Source organism: Lutjanus erythropterus, chromosome 17 (genome assembly GCF_056507025.1).
Source record: "Lutjanus erythropterus isolate fLutEry1 chromosome 17, fLutEry1.hap2, whole genome shotgun sequence".
Lineage (NCBI taxonomy): Eukaryota > Metazoa > Chordata > Actinopteri > Lutjaniformes > Lutjanidae > Lutjanus > Lutjanus erythropterus.
In genome coordinates this window covers 30,376,340-30,404,059 of record NC_139333.1, presented here as the reverse complement: position 1 = coordinate 30,404,059, position 27,720 = coordinate 30,376,340, and the positions used below count along the sequence as shown (strand labels likewise).

The window sequence follows — 27,720 nt, the reverse complement described above, 5'->3', positions numbered from 1 at the left end:
ATTTTAACAGCATAAATAGTATGTTGTTTTAACAAGAAAACTTTGTTGTTATAACGTCATTAGTTTGCATTTTGTAATTCCGTGAAAGTATCTTGTTATAACATGAAAAACATGTTATAACAATAAACCTCTCTAGTTATAACCTGACACTGATCTGTTTTTCTTTTTCTGGTATGGCAGCAGTACGCTGCCCTGGTTACATCACAGAAGCAGGTTGTAGGTTTTAAAAGTTGATTTTCATACATGTGTAAATGAATGAAATCCATCGGCTTCTTGAAGAGTCACCACAGAATCCTTTGAAAAAATTGTTTGCAACAAAAGTGCAAGATCAACACTGAATAGGCAACAAAATGCAGCAACACTGGGTTTGTCCTTAAAGATTATTTTAGTTTATTTTATCATTTTGATGTGCTCTACAGTATGATATTTAACCTGTATGCTAAGGTTAGAGCTAACTAATGTCAATGTTGACAGGACGATGGCCGAGGGTCAACAGGTGCGGAGGCAGCGCTCTCGAAGCCTCGCTGGGCCTCTGAGTCGCTCGGCTGACTGGACGGAGGAGCTGGAGAGGAGGCTGAGGAGCAGAGAGGAGGACGGAGGAGGCTCCGGAGGGTCAGGAGAATATCTGCTGGGCTACAGAGGAGGAGGCAGCCAACCCATCTGTGCCACCAGGAGATCCTCCTGTGGACAGGTTTCCACCTGCGGCTTCCAGGACATCTTCACAGGTCGGTGCAGAACTGCCTCAGTTTCAGATCGGTCAGTGATCATCCACAGCATGACTGGCCTCTGGCAGGATGGAGAAACTCAGCTGTTCCACCTCAATAGTTCATTCAGTTATCTTGAGGTGAGAGGTCACGGGACCTGACCTAGCATGACATAGTTGACATCAGTGGATTCATTAAGTCTTCTAGTTTCATATAATCCCAGTATCTTCACTCTAGCTTTAAAACTGACCACCGCACCTCTAAAAATAGATGTTGTTGAGCTTTGGCGTCCTGCAGGCAGCATTTGTGTTCAGCAGTTTGCTATCAATAAATGCATGAAGGTATTTTTAGTTGGCAACAAGCTCAACCTTTATTCATTGATCGGCTGCTCGTGTGCTGTGCTTTAGGTTCACAGTCCTGTCTTCTGTCTTTTATACATTTGTTTCAAGAACCAGGATTTACAGCAATCAACTGCTTAATCAACTTAATTCAAATCTGCATTCATGAATGGCAGGAGGTTACAGTTTCTATGAGGGCTGAGAGGCTGAACTGTGATGTCTTTTGAGGGGTCAGAGGGAGAAACCAGATTACTGAGTATAATAAGGTAGGAATTCAGAGAACACACTCGCTGTGAAACTGTTTACATGCAGTTGATCAATATCAATCAATCAAACAAACTTTATTTGTGTAGCAATTTTGCAATTCAAAGTGCTGAACAGATGACTAACAAACTGACCATATGACAACAGGTGAAAGACTAATAGAGTGAAATACCAACTATATACTCTGTTTCAAAAACAAGAAATAAAACTGTTGACAAAGACAGAGTTAAATAGATCAATATTAATAACATAAAGTTAATTAAAACCTAGACTAAGAACTAGATAAAAACAGATTAAAAAGACAGAACAAAAATAATAAAATAAGTAAAACTGATAAAAACAAATAATAAAATAAGTAAAATTGGGGGGGAAAAAAATCACAAAATGAAATGAAAATAAATATAACTAATGTCTGTAAACCATTCTTAATCAAAAGCCAGACTGAAGAGGTAGATCTTAAGTTTATTGTTTAAAAATTTCAGCACTGCCAGCTTCCAGTCAGTCACAGCAGAAGTGCTAAAAGCTGCCGCACCAAAGGTTTCAGTCCTGCACTGTGGAACAACTATAAAACTGGAGCCTGAGGGTCTGAGGGGCCGTACTGGTTCACACACCGTCAGCAGTAGAAGTTAGTTTTCACTATCACTCTATCATCCTGTCGCCACATTATACATTTGTGTTTCCAGGTGTTATGAGACACTTTTTGATGATTTTACTGCAAAATAAAAGCGTGTTTGTGTAGGCCACAGTTTATCAGAACAGAAATGTATTTCTTGCTAACTCCAATGCAAGTTCTGCATTAAAAGAGAGTTAGTCCATTAATCTGGCTTGCATGTTTCTGGGTGTGTCTGGCAAGTTCAACCTCTGTGATATCTTCAAAAATCTGATGAGCTTTTGCTAGCCTGGCATAACCTGTTCTGGAACTTCTCCGCACTTGTTTTGTTGATGTAGCTCTTCAGTGTCATTCTGTCAGTCTTTGGTCCTTCACCACACACTGATCCTCCCCTCTGACCAGGGCTGTTTCTAGCTTTTTGGGGGCCTTGTTCAAAATGTTGTTTGGGGACCCCCTGTCTTGTGAAACTATGTTTGGGAGGATTTGTGGTCCTGTGGCATGTATTTAACAATTAAATGCAGGAATCCAGGAATTTAATCCTACAGAAAAGGATGGGAGCACCTCCCCTATATATCAAGAAGCTTACAGGATTTACAAAATCTGCATTCTAACATCTCCCAAATGCACATAAATAAGACAGATGCTGCAATTTCCCTTAAAATGTTTATTTTAAATGTTATGAACAAATTTGACATAAAAACACTAATTATAATTTTAAAAATTAGATAAAACTATCCCAGCTAGCTGCAGGCATTCTTACAAAGTGTGCTCAAGTGAGTGATGTGGTGTCTGGACAGTGACAGCCTTACTTTGAATACCAACAGAATACTGCGGGTGGCTTTGGCGGCCCGGTGCAACCACCTAGTCTGCGTATAGCAAGAAACAACCTGCCTCTGACAGGTGCCTTGCTGCTCTCTTTAGATCTTTAGATTTGTCTTTTTTTTGTACTGCCTTACCATTTTGATCTTATCTGTAGAATATCAGAAAATAATACTTCAATATGCAGGCTGCTCTGGACATATGTAGCCTATTCAACTTTTGGGGAACACTGAGCCATTGATTGTGACTCAGATCCACAGTTTTAAGTTTATGACCTTGTTTTATACACTGTCTAAAACTAATATGATATAATGTCATAAAGTTATTTATATTTAATTATGATGCAAGACTAATGATTTAAGGAACATCATGTATTCAAATGTGAACTCTACTTCCTTAATTTGGGTTCACATGATTACTTTTGTTTATGGTGAGGGGGTCATTTTACCTGCTGGCTTGACTTGCCCCACTCTCCCCTACTACTGCATACCTGTAAAAAGTTGCTGACAGAGAACTAAGCAGAGGCATATTACTGAAAGCTGAAAACAATAAAAACAACAGCTTGCATAACTTGCAAACTATAAAGGAGCACACAGCTTTTCACATCACAGTCTTACACAAACATGCTTCTCTGTAGGTTACTCTGTGCAACACTTCCAGGGCTAAACAGCTCTCTTCTTGATGATGTCGGTGTATTGGCTTGATAAAAGTTTTGATCATGGGAAACTTGTTCAATACATCCATCCTGAGACCCACCTTGAGATTCTCCACACTTTCAGTGACCGTTGTGTCTGTCCTCTGTGTCAAACATAAAAAAAGTGGTGAAAATGCAGTAAATTGTAACAGTAATGTACTGCTTATTACCCTCAACACTGCTAACCTGATGTGTTTGATTCAGTGACTCGTGGTCCTTTTACCAGCTGGGAAGTAAAACAACAAGCGAGTCCAGACTACAGCCCAGTATGAAAACACACATGCCCTGTAGCTTCAGCAGCTAATGTTAGCTTTTGAAGGGAGACAGTCAGGACCTTCTGGATGTATAGTTTTTCTAATTACATATCTTCACAGTCTGATACTTCAACGGTGTACAACAAACTGTGACTTATGATTTGGAAATTGTTATTTTAAAATGACAAATGTTATATGTGTTATTTGTGGGACATTCAATCACATTCATTCAAACGGGATCAAATGATTATTTGTCTCTTGCTGTTGATGAACATATTACTTCAAAAATAATGTCCCATGGTGGTTCACCAGAAGGAGAGGGACTTCTTACGGGTGCTGGAAATCCTTGATCCTTGTTTTCAAGGTTTGAAAAGCACTTGGAACTGTATCAAACTGTAATTGCATTACTTATGTAACAAATTTCTGTCTGACTAAAAAAAAGAAAAAGAAAGATGTAGAAATGAAATAAGTCAGAGAACGTTAATGCTTTTGGCTTTCAGACAAAATGAAAATGACTCTGCTCGAGCTTTGACAGGTGACACATTTAGAAACATGAAACCTCATTGTGATCATTTTATTGTAGATTAATCTGTTGGTTATCTTCTCGATTCATGAATTAGCTGTGTGGTTCATAAAATCTCAGAAAAGGGTGAAAAATGTCAGTCAAGAGTAAACAAAGCAGAAAATATACAAATCTAAGAAGCTGAAATCACACTTTTTTTTGGTTTTTCAAAAAATAACTCAAAGCAATCAATTGATTATTAATTGTCATACGTCCATGTGCTCCACATGTTTGGACCTATTTTTCAAATCTTTCCTGTAATGATCAATCTCATTATTAATATATTATTATTAATCTGTCAGTTACTTTCTGGATTAATTGATCAGTTGTTTGGTCCATAAAATGTCAAAAAATGGTGAAAAATGCTGATCAGTGTTTCTCTGTCTGAGAGGAAAAATGTTGATGTTGTAAACAATGATGTCCTCAGATGTCTTGTTTTGTCCAAAACTTTAACTTTAATTTAAGAAGCTGAAATCGGAGAATTTTGCCTTTTTTTTCAAATAATGACTCAAATTGATTAATCAATTATCAAAATAGTTGATGATAATTTAATAGTTGTTTAATAATTGATTCATCATTGCAGCTATATGTGAAACTGTTGTGTCTTCCTTTACTTTTATCACAAAACATAGAGCACAATAACATAGTTTAAGAGATTAATAAGTGAAACAATCACTTTGATTATACATGTATAAATATGTAGTTTACCACAGCTGTAAGATGCTGAAAAATCTTGAAAATGCATCTTGAAAATTCTTGAAAAGTGCTTGAATTTGACTTTGTGAAAGATGGAGGAACCCTGATACAGTCCATGACACACACCCAGGAGCAGGGTCACTGTCATCACCATTAATAATCGATAATGTTCAATTTTTGAAATTCTTAACTTTTGCGTTAAAAAATAGTGGAGGGCAGACGCCAAAGCACACAGGAAAATACATATTTAGTATCTAGAATTACTAGTTGAGTAATGACCTGGCCCTGATGAGTGCTAACAGCACTGCAAAAGCAAATACTTCATATGTAAAATATATTACCTTTCCCATGAGTTCCTGAGTCATATTGTATTCTCTTGACTCAGTCATAGCGGTCTGACTAAGCAGTTACAGCACATGCAGGTATATGAAACCTGTGAGACAAACACCTCATGATGTCAGGACCTGTCAGACATCACACATCCAAACACTCCTGTGTATCCAAAATCACAGCCGACAGAGACACTTATGCAATATGAAGGATGGTTTTTAATTTTAACCACAAACCTCAAGTTTTGCAACATTCAACCAGGAAAAAATAAGCTATAAAATGTCTATCTGGGTTCTCACATGAGCCTTGTCTTCTTCTCTGTGTGTCCAGGTCGGACTCTCCTGGAGAAGCTGTTCCTGCAGCAGCAGCAGGAGGAGCCGGAGGAGGCTGAGAGGCTCTGCTCCAGGATCTTGGCCATGGGTCTCCTGCTGCCTTTCACTGACTGCTTCAGAGAGCAGCTGGGAGGCAGCACCGGCCACCTCTCCTCCACAGCACCAAGCAAGTTTGATGTATGTATTCAAACCCAGAGTTTCAGTATAAATTCTAAAGCCGTCATTGAGCTTGTTCTCCATCCTTTTGTGCTCACTGGTTTGTACTGACATCTGCTAATGTGGTGTGTCAGAGCTGACCGACCACAGGAGCATCAATCAGCCTCCATCTTTGTCTTGTCCTGTGGTGGTTGTGTCCTTGCGAGACCACAAACAAATATATGGATCCTCTCCCTGGTGCATGCATTAGCAAAGAAGCACTGTGGTACAAAAGCGCCTTGGTCCAGTTAACTGTAGGATGTGATGTGATGTTATACTTACACTTTTTCAAATTTCGCTTTACATCATTTCACATTTATGTTTTGTATTTTTTGAAACCAATGCCTAGATTTTGTTTCCATACCTTTACCATGCACTTTTCAGTCTTGAAACATCAACAGACGAGATACAAGGTTCATTTATTTGTCGGTCTCAGGGAAGAAGCTGTTCTGTAGTCTGGTGCTATGGCAAGACGTAGTGTTGCCAGATGCAAAATAGAATCATATTTTAACAAAAATTATTATACATACAGAAACAAGCTGGGAAGGTGCAAGTATACTACAACAAATGGCAAAACTATACCATGTGCACTATATTACATAAAAGCTCCATTATATAAACAAGACAGCAACAGTTCATGGCTTTACACAGAATCGATTGCAGCTCATCACACAGTCACTCCTTCTGTTCTCATCTGTCAAAATAAAAGCTTCAGACTGTGTCATTGCACTTCCAGCAGTGTGATCAGTGCGGTACTGATGTGATTGGTTTCTCTAAAACAAGGTTGCATGGCAAATTTGTGGAAGAGGTTTATGGAAAATTATTGTCCATTTGCACTTTTTGGGAATAACTGATTGTACATCGTACAGTTGTTAAAATTATGCTACAAATACGATAAGTGTCCCACATCTGACACCACTGGCCAGACATTAGTGGGTGAACGGGCTTTGACTGGAGAAGGTATTGTAATAAAATCTACCAACTACTGTTGACTTTGGCTCCTCCTCTTTAACTTTTTTTTTTTTTTTTTATCTATTATGGAACACTCAAAGTTCTTTTCTTCTAAACACATCATATATATTAGAACATAGTCACTGAAAACATGGCAAAAGATTGAGAACTATTTAGTTCTCAGGCTGTTGGATTTTTTGAGTGGACGTGAGGCATAGCACAGTGACGTGTCAGAGCCATGGTCACCCAACACTATATAAGGCCCCATGAGCCAACACATGGATGATGGTGCCTCCCCCTCCCCTCACCCTTCCTAATGATCAGATACAAATGTACCTTCAGCGACTCTCTCAGTCCAAATCAGCCCAGCAGTTCACTTCAGATCCAACAACCTGACACAGAAGAATAAAAATACCATCCTGTCACTGTCCTCTGGCTCTGGTGGCAAACATCTCTGGACATGTCCAATAAAGCTGCCAGACAGAGTGTCCTTGTTTCAGGTTGTAGTGGGACAGCAGAGTGGACACACCCCGGTTCTTCACAGCAGAGAAAACTGATCATTTTTTCATGATTTTGAGACCTAATGTTATATAATTAGTGATTTTTATAATCATTCACATTTGTCTGGGTGGTTAATAACATGTTTCTGTGTTGTGGACACATTTATTGTTGCTTTACGGTCCCTTAAAAAAAAGAAAAAAGACACTGCTGTGCACAGTGGATTATCTGTGTCTCAGGCCCCGCCCAACCCCGCATGGAAATCAGATGTTATTATATGCATATTTGATTTGTCATACGCTTTTTCTTTTTCCAGTCCTAATCCAGTTTATTACTACCATGGTTACAGAGTTGTTTGGAATGAATGGAATGAAAAATAAACCATTATACATTAAAGGAGTTTTGTTTCCACAGCATGACCAGCTGTATACATGGGCAGCAGTCAATCAGCCCACTCACTCCGTGGATCCTCTCGAGGGCAAACTACCGGGGCAGCTGAAGGGCCCCTGGCCTCCAGCCAGGCCAGGTGGAGACACTAGGACTGGACTCAAATCCACAGAGGCAGGTAAGATAACAACACATGCTCTGTGTGTATCTGACTAGTTGTCAGTGCTGAGGCTACAGCACCTCTTTCTAATTTCTAGTTTACTTTTGTTGTCAATAAATACTCGGCAGATGTATGACTGTAAAATTGATAAACCTTTAATTTTAACTGTCTTTGTATTTTATGCAGTGTCTAGTCTGCATTTTTCCTCACTGCGGCAAAATGTCCTGGTTATCAAAGTTCAAAAATAAACATAGCTACACCTCTAAATTCACAAATTAACTTGTCATAACTAATTTGTTTAAAGAAGTGTAAAAAAAATGTATTCAGCTTGTGATTCTATATTTGTGAAAGGACAACAGTGTATACATCTGTCCGTCACATTTTTACAATATCTCAAGCTACACACAAACATGTGATTGGTATTGGTTACCTTTTTTCACTCTTGGAAGGAAGTAAATAAGTGAATTTCCCAAAGTTTTGAACTGTTCTTTTAATTCATGTTAGATACATGGATGGAGTTTATGGTGTCAGGGGGTCCCTGGACCAGTGTCTGTTTGAAGTGTGAAAGTCAATATGACCTCAAAGAGACACAAAAGTACCACAGAAATACATAAAAATACATCAGTAAGATATAAAACAACCACATAAGATGCAGAACAACTACAAATGGACACACAGCGACCTCAAAGAGACACAAACAACTACAGAGAAAAACTTTGTCTCTTTCAATCTGGGTGCTGTTGTACAGGCCTTTATATAATCTACATAATCCAACGGTCAGTTTCAGTGTTGCTCAGAAGTTTTCAAGGATCAGCTTGACAGTTTGATGACCCTCAGATGAACTAACTGACCCTGTCTAAGTCCTGAACCTTTCTGCTGTGTGCTTCAATAGCAGTTGAGCACAGTTGGTACTGTGAGAAGTTTGTCTTCTCCTGCTACCTGTACGTACATTTGCTCTGTACTACACTTGCTAAAAGATGTTGCTGAGGGGCCTGTTAAGTAATGCTTGCAAAATGCTAGCTAACTAGCAAGCTAGGTTTGCTTAACTGTTATTGAAGCACAGAGCAACTTAACACTGAGGAAGCTTTGATTTTTAAATGTGGACATATCCTGGAGACGTGTATCTTGAATAGACACCTGGACATACTGGAATAAGTCAATAAATAAGTCATAATTCATACCAGACAAGTTTCCTGTAATAAATGTCATACTCTTCTTCTACTCAAAACTATAATAGCACATATAAAATAGATCAAATTTATGAGAGTTTTGGTCTTTTACTCTGTGTGTCTGGGAATTACAACATATATATTGAGATGTATATTGTTGGTGGCTTTTTTTTTAAACATTGTTACCTTGTTTTAAATAGTCTCTCACTCTCTAAAAGGGAAAGTAGCGCATAGGGAGGTTAAAAGGCCGGGTGCTGGCTAGTAGGAAGCCAAGATGTCCAGGTTTAATACTCACTGATGCCTGATCACCACTCAGTTTCAGTTTTGAACCTTTTTTTACTTTCTTTTCCTTTCCTATGCTCATCTGAATGGGATCTCTCCATCTTCATGCTTTGGCATTTTTAGAGGACAATCAAGGTGAGTAATATTTTCTATATATACAGTATATTTATATGTATATATTGTGGGGTGTATATTTGTGCTGACGCAAAGTCAGAGAATTTGCGAACACTAGCAGACTGATATTGCTGTTAGGCCCCAGGTGAATAAATATTTGTCTGCCTTTTTGGTAATATCATATCTTGAAATAAATCTGCTTCTCCATAGTGGGTGAAGTGTCCCAGCTGATGATGTATAACGGCTGACCTGGGGCTTCATTACAGAAAATGATATTAAATGCTTGTCCTAAATTAACTTCAGTTTCAAAGATTACGGAGGCAGTTCTTAAACTTACAGCTGTGTCTTATCTCAGACCTCAAGTCTTATCTTAACTTAGAAAATCCTAACTACTTGATTCTTTAATCAGTACTCATCCTGTTCAGCCTGTATCTGTCTTTAGAATAAACAGGAGACTGCCTGTATCTATGACAACGGCGGTCTCCCTTCATTTGTCACTGGCTAGCTAGCTTGCAATAATGGCATGAAGAGATGACAGGCATTCAGATTTAGCTTTGATGAGTCGGAAAGGTTAATCATGTTGGTTTTGTTCATATGCCATGTAGTCAATTTCTTCAATAAAGGTAATAACTTGTGTTCAACATAGCAAAACACTTTCTTATAACAAGAGTCGTCATGTTATGACGATGACGATCCTTATGATGAACACAAAAATGTTTTGCTTTCTTAACATAATTTCCTGTGTTTTTACCAACTTATTGTTATGTAAGTTCAGTTAACTTACTGTTTTAAGTTGAACTAGCTCGCTTGCTAACTTGAGTGAAAGTGGCATTGAACAGACGTAGCACTTTGATCAAATTCAAAATTAATTGTCTTGACTGTCAATATTATACCCATTAATACATGATGGAGGAAATGTAAAATATCATCACAGGGTCTGAGTACCTTTCAGTCAATATTTCAGTGTTGATGTCCACATCTTCACTGTCATTTCCATTCAGACCTGTCAACAATGGTGCTGCAGTTTCTGACAGTTATTTTGAATTTAGGACAGGGTCTATGCCATCCTAACTTAGAATTCCTAACTTAGGAAATTCTTCACTAAGAGTGCTTCTTTAACAGCTAAATTCCATACTTAAGGTATGATAAGATGTTTTCCTAAATATATGTTTCTGTTAAACCAAAGGCCCTACAATACATATCATCCTAAACTGAGATAAGACAGGATTTAAGACTTACGAAGTGTCTGTAATGAGGTCCCTGGTCAACAGAGTACAATATTGGTTTCCACTTTGGCCTGTAACTCGAGCTTACACCCTTCTGCCCCGTCTGTCTTAGCACAATTTCAGGCAGCCTGTGCAGTTTCAGTGGCTTGGGTAGTGAAGGTGCCCACACAGGCTTCTCCAATATCATATAAAGCTCTTCTAGTTTTGAATTACTCAGCTACACAAAAAGATCAGGCTACACATTTTGTTGGGTGAAATTTGCTGCACATACATTATAGTTTTTGAAAATAAAAGTGTGCGACATTATGCACAGATGACACACTGTGAACACCAACTTCAGTCACCTTAAAAATGAATTTCAAACAGGTTGCACACAGAACTTTTCAAGTAAATATTCAAGCTGGTTTGACTCCAAAATGTAAGTTAACTGAACTTAAATTGAACAATTAGTTTTAAAGTCTTATTCAAGTTTTGTAAAAGCAATGGAGTTCAGTTAACTGAACTTGAGAACATATGTTCAGTAAGCGTATATTGAACCAAAAACTGTTCAGTAACAGTGACAGTAAGTTGGTAAAAACACAGGAAACTGTTGCAGTTTTATGTAAAAAAAAAGCAAAACAGTTGTGTGGTCATCAAAACACTGTGACCCTTGTTCTAATAACATGCTTTATTAAGTGAAGTGAACACAAGTTTTTAGCTTTATTGAACAAGAAATTGCCTACATGATGTATGAACATAAATACATTTCTTTGCATTAATTCAACAATCAGAATATATGATAAGTGCACAATGAATATGCTTTAGTGAAATGAACCCAAAAATCAATTAATAAATATTATAATAAAAATATAACAGTTTCACAGGGAATGAATGTTTGTGTCAAGTGAACATAAAGTTTGCATGTCATGGTCCTCAACATGTGTGTGGAAACTTTTGTGTTGGGGTTTACAGTACACAATTTTTTTAGTCTTAAAGATTCCCAATAAAACCTAAATGGCGTAAACTTAAGTTTGGAGTGCTAAAACACAAAACACATCTCTTAAATTCAAATATATTGGTTGTACACCTCCAAATCAAGCATGCATGTTTGTGAATTTGTGCTTTTGTATTTGTTCGTCTTATATTTTTCTTTCTTCTTATCTAAGTGTATATCTGTCAGTGTACCACAAGAAGAATGAGTGAGTCAACCTCAGTGAAGCAAAGATGGTTTAGACTCACTCAGCAAAATCATTTATGTAAGCCTTAGTGCGAGTCCCCTGAATCTTAAAAATTTAAAACCACAAGACCAGTACACTGTTCGGATTTATGGTATCATGTTTGTGATGTGAAGTCATAGAAATCTTCAGCCAGTCTCCCTTTCAGTGTAGCATACTACAAGTCTGATACTGCAGTATATCCCAGTCCTTCACATGGTTAATTACGAAAATACACCAGTTTTACAGAAATAATTACAAGCTTGATTTGAATAGCGCACAAAACTGTTGTAAAATATTGTTTTTCAGTGGGAATAATCAGTATAAACTCACTAATGATCATGATCATGTTGCTTAGCCAAATAGGATGTCAGCACAGGCATTCATCATGTTATCCACATCCAATCCATAAATCTAGTCATGATGTTTGGTCTGGAAAAACAATAAATGGACCTTTTTCACTGCAGGTGTATGGATATGAAATAGGAGGGTAAGCACAGGTGTTACTAATGATACTAATTAAATGAGCCGAGATGCACAACAGCAGCAGCCTGACTGTTTAACCTGAATGAAACAGAACTGTAATTAGTATCATTGGTGACACCTGTGTTTACACTGCTATTACATGTCAAAATGGCTGCTGTGAAAAAGTTCTGTAGTGTGTGCAACCCAACGTGTCACTGTGACACTGCTCTTTTTATTTGGGGTTTTCAAATGTATCCCAACCAACAAAATATGGTTGAAAAGACGTTTAAAAAGCAGCTTTGCCAGTTGTCTAAAAAATGTTTAGGTTAGATTTAGGTTAGATTTTGGTTGAAAGTGAATAATGTGAAAGATGTCTTTTTCATGTTGAAGACAAGTTTTTAAGGACGTCCATCTACATCCGGTTCTATTTCATTCTTCCTAACCGCCAGAGGCAGTGCTTAACACTGAATATTATCTGTCTCGCGCTCGCGAAAGGTCTAGAATTTAATGTCAACAGTCACATGTGACCTGGGATGCCGTTGGACACAATGTATATAAGCCCCCGTCATCATAGAGAACGTCACTTTTATCTTCTCACAGGTAAAACGCACATACAGGTTCGATTGAGGAACAGTTAGCCTACTCATATTTCGATTCGAGCCCTGCAACCAGCCGGTTGGAGCTACTGTCCCGTCCTCCAAGGGCTGCGATTACTGGAGTACGGCTCTCTGGAGCTCTTGTCAAGCGTACCGTGTTTTCGCCGTTCTGTATGGATTCAGAGCAGAGGCTTGAGAGAATCTAACATATTTGCTAGCTTTGGAGCAGGGCTGGTAAGGTGAGTATTTCCCGAAAGTTGTTAGCTTTGAAGCAAGTTATCGTTTTGGAAGGAGCCTGTTTTCAGGTCACCTTTTGAGTTTACCGCTGTGCCCATTGCTCTGGCGGTGTCTTTAGTTTGCAGTCTGCAGTGACTAGCTGACAGCTTTTTACTGGGGATTTCCACCAGATGTTGCGTGTGCGCCACGGTTTTGTTCCATCATACGAGCGACTGCAAATTCCACCAGCAGCGTTTCAGAGTGGAGTGTTTTGCCCTTGGATTATGTTTACTTGCTCTGATTTTGTTGATTAAAGTGATATTTCACCCAAAAATGAAATTTCACTCAATATCTCCTCACGCCTGTGCTGATGTGAGGAGGGGTGAAGGTCTCCAGTTCACAAAACACTCCTGGAGCTTCAGCAGAAATAGTGTTGCAGCCAAATCCAGTACAATTGAAGTGAATGGTGACCAGTTTTAAAATGTAAAAAAAAAAAAAACAACTCAGAAACCCCCCACAAAATGTCTCCATACCGCTCGTGTGGTGTAATCCAAGTGTCCGTAAGCCATAACATTAAAATTTGACGCAAAATTCACCATTTACACCATGTTTTTAGCCTAAATGTCAACTGTAGCCTCTCAGACCTGATCCTCGTGCACACGCCTGAAGCGGGTACACAAGCTCTCACCCAAGCAGCGTGGCTGCAGCAAAGAAATGATGTTCCTCTTCTATGTCGAAGTCCTCGGATATTTTCTTCTTTGTTGAAAGTTTGCGAAGTCAGCTGTGACAAGTCACTATTTCTGAGCAGACCTCTCACTGATGTCTGAGATGCTTACAGGTAGCATGTAAACACAGATGTGAAGGTATGGTGAGATCTGTATATCTTGTTTCGCGCCTGTGTACCCGCTTCAGGCGTGTGCACGAGGATCAGGTCTGAGAGGCTACAGTTGACATTTAGGCTAAATACATGGTGTAAATGGTGTCTTTTTGGGTCAAATTTTAATGTTGCGGCTTATGGACACCACACGAGCAGTATGGAGACATTTTGTGTGGTTTTTTGTGTACTTTTTGTACATTTTAAAAGTGGTCACAATTCACTTCAATTGAACTGGATTTGGCTGCAACGCTGTTTTCCCCTGAAGCTCCGGGAGTGTTTTGTGAACTGGAGATCTTGAGTAGACATTGAGTGAAATTTCATTTTTGGGTGAACTATTGCTTTAAGTCCTCTTTCCTTGCTCTTTGTGGAAGGAACAAGGCTTAAAAGGAAGACTGTCTGCTAAGAGGCCATTATTGAGGCCAGCAAACATCCAGAAACGCCTCAGATTTTCCAGGGAGCACAAATACTGGACTGTTGATGAATGGAAGAAGGTACTCTGGATGGACAAGTCCAAGTTTGAACTGTTTGGTCAGCATCGTTGTGTTAATGTCCACAGAAAATCTGGAAAACGTTTTGATGGCAGATGCATTGCACCCACAGTGAAACACGGTGGAGATTCCATTATGGTATGGGGTTCCATTTATGAAAACAGCTTGGGCAAATTAGTGAAAATCGATGGTATCATGAACAAGAATGTCTACCACAACATCTTAGTGCACCATGGAATCCCTTCTGGGCTGAATCTTATTGGTCATGGGTTCATATACCAACAAGCAAACTTCAAAGCTGTGCAGAGACTATTTGACCAAGAAAAAGAATCTGGAGTACGGGAACTGATGGACTGCCCAAGTCAAAGTCTGGATTTGAATCCTATTGAACAAATTTGGGATTTAGTAGGTTTAAAGACTGATCGCACAAAAATTCCATCTAAAGCAAGTCTGTGGGAACATCTAGAAACTAGATACCAAAACCAAAGAGACTGTCGAAAAGTACATAAAAACAATGCCAGCAAGAATGCAAGCTGTTTTAGGTTTTTTGGTTATTCTGTGTGAAAAAGTTGTTTCAGTTTGTTATTTGCCAAATAAATAACAATAACACTTTTAATTTTAAACAGGTTTTTTGAAAGATTTCTAAATTATTTATGTTTTCTCGTTTTTATGACAGGTGGTCTGATAAATTTGTTAAGTGCTGTAATTACCGGGGCCACAGAATGTGGTGGCGGACTTACTCTCCTGTCAGAAACCTCCCTCAGGGAGACTCAGTGGAGACCCCAGAGGTGGTGGAGGAAATATGGTGCAGGTATGGGAGAGCAGAGGTGGATTTTTTTGCCTTGGAGGCCTCAACACACTGCCCCCTTTGGTTCACACTGATAGAGGAGACAAGTCCGTTGGGACAGGATGCCCTGGCACACCCGTGGTCGGATTGCCTCCTCTATGCCTTTCCACCATTTCTGCTGATAGCAGTGACACTGGACAGGGTGTGGCGGGGCAACCACAGAGTCCCTTGTTTCTGATGATGTACAGGCTTCTGGATGGGGTTCCGTGGTCCCTGCCCAGGAGGTGGGACCTGCTCTCGCAACTGGAGGGCCACATCTGGCATCCAGATCTGGAGCACCTGCAGCTATGGGTTTGGCCCCTGAGGGGCCTCACCCACTCCTAGAGGCTTGCGACCAGGCCATCGTCCGGACCATTATGGACTCCAGAACACCTTTCACCAGGGCGCTTTATGCTAATAGATAGAAGATTTTTTCAGAATGATGTAGTGTTCAGGGACAGGTTCCTGAGAGCACCTCTGTTCCGGTTATATTGCGTTTCTTGCAGTCCTTGCTGGATAGGAAGATTTCTTCCTCCACCTTGAAGGTTTATGTGGCTGCGATTTCAGCCAGACATGGTAGAGTTGGTGGCCAAACTGTGGGGTCTCACACTCTGGTGACCCGCTTTCTGAGGGGGGCCCAGCGGCAGAACCCCCTGCAGATCACCAGGGTTCCTTCATGGGACCTGCCTCTGGTGCTAGAGGCCCTTCGTTTCCCCCACTTTGAGCCTCTGGAGCAGGCAGAGCTGAGATTCTTGTCAGCGAAGATCGCATGAAGATCGCTTTTCTTCTGGCAATGGCGTTGGCAAAGCATGTGGGGGAGCTTCATGCCTTATCAGTGAGTGACACATGTATGCCTGTATGCACTAGAACTCAGATGGCACAGGGGTGGCCCTTTGGCCTAATCCATCCTTCTTCCCAAAGAGAGGTTGACGCCTGCTCACTGTAATCAGGTCATTGAGCTGGCCGACAACCCCTCGTACCTACAGTGGAGCTGCTCTGTCCAGTGAGGGCTTTGAGGCATTATATATATAGATCACGGCAGGCTTTCGTCACTCTGATAGTCTGTTTGTCTGCCATGGAGGCCATAGGAAAGGGCATTCCCTGTCCAAACAGAGGCTCTCCAAGTGATTTGTTGAGGTGATTGAGGAAGTATACAGGTCAAAGGGGCTGCCCTTGCCTCTTCATGTTCGGGGCCATTCCACCAGGAGTGTCTCCACCTCCTGAGCAGCACTACGAGGGGTTCCTCTCAGTGAGATTTGCGCTGCAGCCACCTGGGCTACACCGTGCACCTTAACCTGTTTTTACGGGGTGAACATTGCTGTTCCCCATCCAGTGGTGGTGGCTGTCCATCATGAACCCGCTGTCTGTCCTCAGTAAGGTGGGATTCCTTGTGACTATGTTATTAGTAAACATCCAGTGTTAAGCACTGCCTCTGGCGGTCAGGAAGAATGAAATGAGTTGCATATGTAACTGTGGTTCTATGAATTCTGGATGACTGCCACAGTTGTCCGTCACTCGGAATCTGGCGAGAAGTAGGGACATTCTCTATGACGACGGGGGCTTATATACGCTACATCCAACGTCATCCCAGGTCACGTGACTTTGTTGACATTAAATTCTCGACCTGTATGAGAGCAACACAGATATCATTCAGTGTTAAACACTGCCTCTGGCAGTCATCCAGAATTCATAGTTCTCATTAAGAGAACTCTGATACACTTTAGAAAATAAAATGGCTGCTCACTACAACTATGCTGTGAAATTAAAAAAATGGAAGATTTTGTCAACTCCATAACTACATTTAATAAAAAAAAAAATTATCACCAGGAGGCTGGCCCTTTACAAGGTTTAATAGCCAAGCGTGTGATCTTTTAAAATATTTTCTCAGCATAATTGAAGAGTAAAAATCAAACCCCCCTCAAAATATGGTTTTGCCCCAATTCTGAAGAATAAGTGATATATCAATTTAAATACATCCAGAAATCAACCAATCAACAAATCAGTTCCAGTATGATACTGTACATCACAATTTCAATTCATTCTAGTGTGTAACTGTTACTGTATCACAATTTCAAAAAGTAACTTAAAGGGAAAATTCACTCAGTTTTGTTGGTGAGGATGCAGGATGCATTGTACATGAGCTTCTGACATCCATTTTTCTGTGTATCACCACACAAGCCAATAGCTATTAGTTTGCTGGCCAAAACATGGCGTTAGGTGACAAAAAAACTTAGCAGTCTTCTGGCTACCCAGAGGAGGAGACCAGAAATCTAAGCTGAAATAGCCTCAACATCAATAACATTACTGTGACATCACTTGTGCAGGCAGAACAGATTTTGCAGAGGGAGAACTCAGTTTCCTCTGCCAATATTCTATATGAAAAGAGGTGATTTTATTCCTTTGAAAAGTGAGGTTTTGCTGCCCTCCAGTGGTTGAACTTCTCACTTTGCTGCAGTGATGTACAGGCAGCCTCCAGGACCCAGTGACATCCTTGTTAGGTGTGATTATAGTTGCAACATAATTTACAATTACAATTTCATTTTGACCTATAAACAAGTGATGTACATCACTGGCTCCAGAATCCCAGTGTAGGGTAACCTATGTAATATATTTAACTTCATACTTTGATATGCTGACAGGGGATTTATTTGTCAAAAGTTCTGAAAAGTCTCTGTTGTTCTGTCTTGTTCTGACCTGCTGTGTCTGTTTGTTCAGAACACCATGCAGCCATCTTGGGTTCTAGGCAGCAACAGAAGGAGAACCAAGAGGTCAGTCCCTTTCATTTTCTCTACTTAAAGCCTGAGGCTGAAAAATGTCTGTAGAAAACAGTGTTGTACAAAAGCTTGTACTACTCTTGCAATTTCCCACCATCTGTTGTGCTACAACATGATCCTAAAATAAAACAATTTCATGTTTTGTTTTCTGATATCTACACACTGTTTTCTTCAGTCAGAAATGTCTCGACAGACTGTAGGAAGTTTGATGGATCTGAATTTAAAAAAAAGACATGACCACACTGTAATGTGAAAGGCAGGTTAAATGTTCTGAGAGCCAAGTGCTTTCAGTTTCAATAAGCAAGACACAGTCCAAGAATACATGAGAGCACTTTGTCTGAAGTCTGGCCTGTCCACTATCTGAGCTTAACCCCATTTATGCTATCAGAAGGAGTTTGCATTGATTTTTTTTTTTTAATGAATAGTTAATTATCTATCCATTATCTATAACTGCTTCTCCTGGAATGGTCAAGGAGGGCTGGGGCCAATCCCAGTCCAGCCTAGATTTTTTAGAAAATCATAGCTGCCTTCATAGGTTGAAAGACATGTCTGTTTTGGTGTGGTCTGTTGTCCCAACTGAGTAGCAAAACACTTATCACACATTAAATATAAGAACCTGTATTTGTAGAAACCTGAGAGACTCAAATTTGAGCAAAAAATCCCACTGGTTGTGGTTCTATTGGTGCTCTCATTTTTGCCACAAATTCAGTGCACACATTGACGTGTCTAGGACTGGACTGGTCCCAGGTAATGACACTGCATTCAAAACACAGTTCATTTACAGGGAATATTATCTGTGTTGACAGACGAACAATAGCATGTTGTAGTATTCTCAAACTAAAACCTAAAACCATTCTCCCCACAAAAGTAGCCCTAATACTCTTATCTTCTATGTTACCAGGGTATGTTCCTTAGATTTATGTAGCAGTGGGAACATGACAAAGGTTCCTGTTCACGAGTTCTACATATGTGCTCTCACATGGTTCTATGTTCCCAGGGTCCATATTCCTTGGGTCCTTAGATCCCAAGGTCCTTTTTTCCCAGGGTCTTAAGTTCCCAAGATCATAAATTTCCACATTCCTATGTTCCTATGGCCCTGTGCCACTCATGTTTATATAGCCCATAATGGGAACATGGCAAGTGTCCTATGTTCCTCAATTCTACATCTGCAATCTCTCAGATTCCCAAGTCCCCAAAGTTTTATGTTCACAGGTTCCTAAGTTCCCAAGGTCTTCAGTTTCTAAGGTCCTATGTTGCTAGGGCCCAATGTTCCACAGATTTATATGGCACATAAATGAAACATGACAAAGTGTCCTGTGTTCTGCAGTTATATGTATGTGCTCACTCAGGGTCCTATGTTCCCAGGGTCCTATGTTCCTAAGGCCCTATGTTCCCCTGATTTGTATGGCACATAATGAGAACATGACAACGTATCCTATGTTCTTTAGTTACACATATGTGCTTTCTCAGGGTCCCACATTCCAAAAGCCCTATGTTCCCAAGGTCCTAAGTTCCCAAGGACCTATGTGCTTTGGTAACCCCTAAGTTCTAAGTTCCTTAGGTTCTTTTTTCTTAGAGTCTTAAGTTCCAAGGTCCAATGTTCCTATGGCCCTATGTTCCCCATATTCACCTAAGTTCCCAAGGACCTGTGTTTTATGGTAACCCCTAACCCTCAACTGTTATGTGCTATTTTAAGCTGGAGAACGTGGGATCTTAGGAACATAGGACCTTGGGAACAATGCTCTCGCCCTGATTTAGGTTTGTGTTAGTGAAATTTTCATTCTGTATGTTTCTGTTACATATGTATGTATCTTCTATGACTTAATTTGGTCCTATGTGGTCGGTGGTTATTTCAGAGAGGACCTACAGATTACAGTCAAAGATCAAAGATTTTTCATTTGCTGATTTCAATAAATAAATAAATACATCTTTGATGTGATCTTCTCTTCTTTCCAGGAGGAATGTGTCCTTCCTTCAACCAAACTGAAGGAGAAACATGTCAACGTCATCCAACAGCTGGAACAAACCATAGAAGACCTCAGGACTAAGATCGCTGAGCTGGAGCGACAGCCCCCTCTGCTGGACAGAGACAGCATGAAGCCCCCCACCTCCACCACAGACAGGGAGTGTGGAGGAGAGGAGAGCCTGCTGAGGGCTGTGTGTGACGCTCACCTGCAGACTGAAGCAGCTCCTGCTCCGGGCTGCCTGGAGGCCAAGTCTGTGCAGACCTCCCCCATGGAGGACAGCTTTAAGTTCAAAGTGCCTTGTAGTGAGCCGGGTAAAGTCAACGGCCTCCTGCAGCCTCCGCCCAGGCAGGACGGATTCAAGTGTTCGTGTCAGTTGCAGCCTCCTCCGCCTCCTCCACCTCCAGTTCCAGGAGGTGCAGTGCCAGGACAGACTGTGGCACCTCCTCCTCCACCACCTCCTCCTCCACCATTACCAGGAGGCTCAATGCCACCTCCTCCACCTCCTCCACCACCATTACCTCCTGGCTCAGCACCACCTCCACCACCACCACCTCCTCCTCCTCCCCCACTCCCTGGTGGCCTTGCTCCACCCCCGCCCCCTCCTCCACCGCCGCTTCCCGGTGGTCTTGCTCCACCCCCACCCCCTCCTCCTCCTCCACCTCTCCCTGGTGGTGGCATGCCTCCACCTCCTCCTCCGTTACCAGGAATGGGAGGCCCACCTCCTCCACCGCCACCACCACCACCTCCAGGCTGCGGACCTCCCCCTCCGCCGCCTCCACCAGGGGGCATCTGCGCTCCTCCAGCTCCTCCAGGAGCTCTGGGCTCCCTGCCGCCTCCTCTGCCGCTGGGACTGTACGCTCTGGGTCTGACCCAGGAGAAACCACCCAGGAAGTCTGTGGTGGAGCCGCCCAGACCCATGAAGCCCCTCTACTGGACCAGGATCCAGCTGCACAGCAAAAAGTAAAGATGGTGTAGTTCAAGTAGAACTTCATGATGATGTCACAGTGTTAGCTGGAGGCAAAACCAAGGAGAAACTAGACTAAAACATATATCACCTCAGAGCAGGAGGTCAATAACCAGGGTTAGGAGGGTTACTTTAAAAATATATTCAGATACAGCTACAAATTACCTGTCTAAAAAATGTAGTCAGTAATATAATCCAAGTATCACAGTATTTAAGTAATGTAACTTGGTAACTTTTGGATTACCCTAATATACAATATGGTGAAATTGTTTATCCTAATAATGTGTGTTTAAAGGGTTGCAACTAACGATTATTTTCATAATCGATTAATCGGTTGATTATTTTCTCAATTAATTGATTAGTTGTTTCATCATTATTTTTTATTTTTCACCATTTTCTGACATTTCATGGTCCAAAGTTCAAGATGACATCCTCAAATGTCTTGTTTGTCAACAACTCAAAACTATTCAGTTTGCTGTCAGAGAGGAAAGAAACCACAAAATATTCACATCTAAGAAACTTACAGATACATTTAGTAACAATGTGGATTATTATCAGGATTGATATGTTAAAATAAGGAACCTTCCCAACCTTGCAGGCTATAACAATCACCAACTCTGGTTTGGTGGAAATAAATCACCATGTTAGATGTGAAAATAGTCTGCAGGCTGTTTTAATCCCTCATCCTCCGGCTCTGTAGGTGTGTACTATTCCACTGATTGTAACGTGGCACATGGTCTGTTATATATAGCGCAGGAAATTATGACAACATTCGATGCAGCAAAAAGTGACAGTTCTACAGACCGGATCTGATCTGCTTTGAGTTTGGTGCTAAAGTCTCTGCTTTTGCTCGTGCTGTTTTGTGTTTCTCAGGGAGGTTTGTTCTGCGTTGGTGTGGGAGAATATCGAGGAGCCTGACGTGGACTTTGAGGAGTTTGTAGAGTTGTTCTCCAAAACAGCGGTGAAGGAGAAGAAGCAGCCGCTCTCTGACACCATCACCAAGTCCAAGGCCAAACAGGTCTGTGTGTTTTACACGTTGTATGTACAAGGTCAACAATAACTCCTTTGTTTTTACATTCATTCTTAAAACTGAAAAGTTTGATGTGGATTATCAGGTTTTATATGAAGACTACTAAATTATGTTCTGTAAATACAAAGTTTGATGAACTCAGTCTAAATGATTGTACTTCTATCACATAAAATCCATATGCTAAGACATATTGTAAGACGTACTGTGCAGTGTATAGTATAGATTGTTCCACTTCTTGTCTGTACATACACAAAAAATACAACAAAACATGTAGATTGATCAGGAATTGTGTGCTTTGATTTTTCTGTGATTTTCAAAACTGTGGCGAAAAATCATACCCAGGTGGAGGACAGGTGGAAACTAACAAAACTCTCGGAAATCTTTCCAAAACTTTTCTAAAACTTTCCAAAACTTTTTCAAACCTTCCACAACTTTTCTACATCATTCCAAAACTTTTCATAAACTTTCCTAAAATTTTTCATAATGTTCTTACTTCCCAAGGTGAAGGACAAGTGGACAGGTGTAGGATACGTGAAAACTTTTTCAAAACTTTCCCAGGGGTGGTCCAGTTTTCTTTTTTTGTTTCTTTTTGTTGTTTTGTTTTTTCAAAATAAAAGCCCCAGACAATAACTGTATATTGAAAATAGATTTGGTAGGACTTGTTAGCTGCTGTTGCACCTGAAGGTTTTATTGTTGAGTGTCATTCCCAGGATGTCAGACACCAGTGTTTTGGGTTGGTAAAGAATCCAGAGCAGCAAAATACTTAAATTTACTGATGCAGGTACTGCTACACATATATGTTGGGTCTTGGGTGATGTCTGAGGGATTTATTTTGTATAAGACTATGAATTGTTTTTTGGGAATATTATTCTCTTTTGGATCAAAGACATGGCTCCAACTAAAAAGTCGTGGCACAATCTCATAATGGAGTGTATGCCCAGTGAATACATTTCATGTATGCTTCACACTTCTGTGGACACCTTGTGTAAAGTTTGGGATCCTTACCTAAAATACATTGGACCTACGCTTTCGTCCTTTATACTGAAAGGACTTATCAAACCAGCCTTGCCTGTCGTCATACATTGTCTACTGTGTAACCAGGGTAACCTTGCTGTCTTTGACTCACTTATGCATTTCATGTTGTCTACAATGCCCTTTTATTTTTATTTATTTTTTTATTTATTCCTGTCATGTCATCCCTGAGCTGTTCTGCTCTGTGTTATTTGTGAAAATCTAATCAAAATATCACTCAAAAAACAAACAGGAAACTGGGGATGGACATAAATGATCCTCAGTGATACAGATACCGATATTCAAACTTATCCAGTAAGTATGCACCAAGCATCAAGCAAACTCAACATTTCTTAAGAAAAATCTTGAGGTTGTAAGTATTATTTATCCATTACTGCCAACTTTTTCTAGCTTGGCACCCATTTTTACAATTAGAGCATGATATCTGGTACCTCAGTGAAAATATCAATATCAAATACACAGCAGCACAGCAGGTGACACACACGATAAGCTACATTTGAGCTTCTGAATCTGACCTCTTCTCTATGTGTTTTGTAGGTTGTGAAGCTCCTCAGCAACAAGCGTTCACAGGCAGTAGGAATACTCATGTCCTCCCTGCATCTGGACATGAAAGACATCCAGCATGGTGAGTTCATCGGTTTGTTAACAGTCATACAGGGTTCTTATTCTTGTCTTAACAGGTTATTAAGTCTCATATTTGGCTGTCAGAACCTTTTTTAAAACCATTTTTTACCTCTTCAGATTTTTTTTTGCAGAGTCAATATGGTCAGGTGTCTTCTTTCCTTTGAAATGGACCCACAACCTATAGACTGAGCCTTGACTTTGACCCTGTCTTATCAAAGAACATAGTTGTGTGAATAGAGTGTGATAAGTGTTAGAAGTTGTGACATATGTCCTCTCCCTCTCTCTGTCTTAAAGCCGTCCTAAACTTGGACAACACAGTAGTTGACCTGGAGACCCTGCAGGCCCTGTATGAAAATGTGAGCTACACACACACTCTCTCTGAATAGCCTTGGTGTTTGGATGAATTGTATGAATGTGGACACAGGTGGAATCAGTCTCTTGTGTCTCTGTCCCCCAGAGGGCACAGCAGGATGAGTTGGACAAAATCGAAAAGCACATCAAGTCCTCAAAAGACAAGGAGAACGCCAAACCTCTGGATAAACCTGAGCAGTGAGTTGGTTGTGTGTGTCTGATACGTTGCTGAATGCTGTGAGTCGTTCTGTAAACACTGTAAAACACACAGGAGAGACGAAGACGGGGAGCAGACAGATGGCAGAAGATAAAACCAGCTGTTGTTTGTTACTCTTGTGCTGCAGATTCCTCCACCAGCTCTCCCTCATCCCAAACTTCTCCGGCAGAGTCTTCTGCGTCCTCTTCCAGTCCACCTTCTCTGAGTGCATGTCGTCTATAACCAGGAAGCTGGACACACTGCAGAGGTTATGTAAGGTGAGTCAAACTCTCCAAACTATTGAGGAGAAAAAGAGGATGTTTCCAAAAACACTTTTTCTGCATCTTATGGATGATGAACAGATGAACACGTGAATCTGCACAGTGAGGCTCAAATATCTAACTCTACGAACAAGAAGAAAACTTTATGTCCTTTGTGTCATTCCTCCACTGTGTGTCCTCTTCACCCTCTGACTCACACACCTCTGTCTCCTCTGCAGACGCTGCAGGAGAGTGACACCGTGAAGACGGTACTAGGTCTGGTTCTAGCCTTCGGTAACTTCATGAATGGTGGGAATCGAACGAGAGGCCAAGCTGACGGCTTCACTCTCGACATCCTGCCCAAACTCAAAGACGTCAAGAGCAGCGTGAGTAAGAGAGACGGACATATTTATGGGCACAGACATTTCTATGGAGAGCTACTCCACACAAAAATCAGAATCTGCCCCCACTGTGTACCATATATGACTTAAAGGGATAGTTCAGTCAAAAATGAAAACTGAGTCATTATCTACTCACCCTCGTGACGATTGAAGGTTGGGTTTAGTTTTTTAGTCCACAAAACACTGCTGGAGTTTCACAGGAAAATAGTGTTGCAGAATCTCCTGAACCACTGAAGTGAATGGTGACCAGTTTTCAAACAGAAAAAAGCAGCCCAGAAAAACCAAACATAACATGCCTCCACACTGCTCGGCTGGTGTAAGTCCCATCATGCAATTTGCACACCATCACAACACACACACACACAGTTCAGACAGTGTGCATGTGAACATGGCTCCAAGCTAAAGATCTACAGTGAAGATTCAGGCTGAAAACATGGTGTAAATTAAGTCTTTCAAGTCAACTTGGCATGTCGGAGCTTTAGGAGACTTGAATTACCCCAGATGAGCAGTATGGAGGCATTTTAAATTGTTTTCCAGTTGGTTTTTACCTTTGAAAACTGGTCACCACTCACTTCAATTGTTCGGCATGAGGGCAAGTAGATAGTTGAATTTTCATTTTTGGGTGAACTGTCCTTTTAAGGTGTGGATAGAAGGAAATTATTCTTTTCAGCCCACTGCATCATATAACCATACGTCATGTTCAGTGTCCTGTGTAAAAGTAGTAATACAGTTCTTTACTGCAGTAAAAGTGAAAAAGTACAGGCTCTTAAATGTACTCAGAGTATAAAAGTAAAAATTAGTCCTCCAGAGGACATTTCCATCAACTGTTTCTGTGCAAAGCTAACTGAACATCCCTTTCCCATCATGTTACATCCTTTATGTAGATTTTAGTGTTGTTAAGCCTCTTTCTTCTTGTAAGTTTTTTGTCTTTATGTCTGTCTTTTCTGTTGCTGTTTGTCTCGATACATCTTTTTTGTCTAGTTATGTTGTTTTTTGCCATGTTACATCTTGTTTTTCTAGTTGCGTCTTTTTGTCTTGTCACATTGGTTCGTCTTATTATGTCTTTTTTATTTTTATATCTTTGTATGGAGTCTTTCCATAATGTAATCAGACACTTAATGATAGTCTGGGTCTGTCAGTGGTAAAACAGGTACTTTTAGTAGACAGACTTTAGCAGTTAACAGTTGCCTGTAATGATTAAGTTACAGCCCACCAGCTGCAGAGGTCTCACTCAGTACTGTATCAGTTTCAAAACTTGTTGTTCCCATTACAAAAGGATCCAGGTTGAAAAGTACCAGTTACCCTTGAATAACTTTGCTGAGCCCAGGTGATAATCACTGTCTTTAACTGCGTCTTTTTCTTTTCTCCACATGCAGGACAGCATGAGAAGTCTTCTGTCTTACATTGTTTCATACTACCTCAGACACTTCGATGAGGTAAGCTTTTGACTTATTATACATCCTTCCATACTCACTGGTGGACTTGAGGGGAGGGGGGGCAAGCATGCTTTTATTCATGTTTGAGAAAACAGTGCAAAGGTGCCCTCCTGGATGCCCCTATGGTAGATAAAACATAATAAAGTGTCCTTTAGAGCAGTGGTTCCCAACCTTTTTCCTTAGAGTCCCCCTACTTTGATCTATGAAATACTGACCCCCCCCCCCCCACACACACACACACATATGCACATGAGGCAAAAGAATAAGTGATAATGTACAAATCTTTAACATTCAGTTATAATTGATTGATTTCTTCAACTTTTACCTTTGGTAATTGTCTCTTTTCTAACATTTTTTTTTCTTTTAATGACCCGACAGTAAACTTGTATACACTCATAATAATTCATAGTGACAGAGCTTGACAGGTCACAGGTGTATGGTTAAATAAGTAGCCTACTATTTTTGAGTGAGGACAAAAGAATCTTTTAAATAGTTTTGTACATAGACATTATGATTAAATTAGCGTGCAAATCTAATTTTGTTAGCCTCAGAGCAGACAAAGCCTTGGAGAACTTGTGTGATATTTGGCAGGCCCCTGGAGGGGGGACCCAGTCCCCATGTTGGGAACCAATGCTCTAGAGTGTCCCTCTAGTAGACAAAGCATGATCAAGTGCCCTCTAGGGCACCTTTCCACTGGGAAAAGTATGATTTAGTGTCACATAGGCTGCCCTGCCTGTGTACATTATTTTTCTGTTCCAAAATATCTCCCTGTGTGTTTTTGTTGTATGTAGTAGTTGTTGTACTTGATGATAAAATAACTTTAATCTAAACAAGGGATAAGAACTAGAGCTTGAGATCATCCCACTGTGTACAGCTGGTGCCTTTTTTATTCTTTTGGCCCCTGTCCCTCAGACAGTCCACCACTGCCTCATACTGTAGATCTTTGTCCTTTGCTCATTGTGTCCATACCTGTCTGTCTGATGTGCACATATTCTATATGCAAAATTTTCACACCATTTCCACATCCCTCTGGTGTTGCATCACAGTGTTGTAATGCTTTTAAAGTTCATATTTATGACACTGGCAGCCAGGGGTGGCCCTGAAACAATATACTGTACATTCATGATTAAATGTTTATTCATTACATAATTGTTTATGTCATATTATTCATATAATATATAATATATGTGTGTATGTGTGTTTGTGTGTCTGTCCATCATCAGGACGCAGGTAGAGAGACGTGTGTGTATCCGCTCCCTGAGCCTCACGACCTGTTCCAGGCTTCACAGATGAAGTTTGAGGACTTTCAGAAAGACCTGGCTCGACTCAGGAAGGACCTGAGAGGTGACACACGCGCACACACACACACACACACACACACACACACACACACACGTTGTCTTGTTACATTTTTTACAGTGTTTTTGTCTTGTAATGTC

General features: G+C 40.6%; 1 protein-coding gene across 1 annotated transcript in view; it reads left to right on the top strand.

The window, feature by feature from the left end:
• fmn2b (formin 2b) overlaps positions 1-27,720 on the top strand; it is a 37,299-nt gene that overhangs the window by 6,266 nt on the left and 3,313 nt on the right. The window contains exons 2-15 of the mRNA XM_084741432.1: positions 475-725; positions 5,602-5,780; positions 7,662-7,812; positions 9,369-9,380; positions 17,962-18,014; positions 19,977-20,947; positions 21,825-21,969; positions 23,551-23,638; positions 23,932-23,993; positions 24,095-24,186; positions 24,333-24,462; positions 24,684-24,830; positions 26,222-26,281; positions 27,505-27,625. Coding sequence (XP_084597558.1) covers positions 475-725; positions 5,602-5,780; positions 7,662-7,812; positions 9,369-9,380; positions 17,962-18,014; positions 19,977-20,947; positions 21,825-21,969; positions 23,551-23,638; positions 23,932-23,993; positions 24,095-24,186; positions 24,333-24,462; positions 24,684-24,830; positions 26,222-26,281; positions 27,505-27,625 — 2,462 coding nt within the window. The remainder of the gene's footprint in view (positions 1-474; positions 726-5,601; positions 5,781-7,661; positions 7,813-9,368; positions 9,381-17,961; positions 18,015-19,976; positions 20,948-21,824; positions 21,970-23,550; positions 23,639-23,931; positions 23,994-24,094; positions 24,187-24,332; positions 24,463-24,683; positions 24,831-26,221; positions 26,282-27,504; positions 27,626-27,720) is intronic.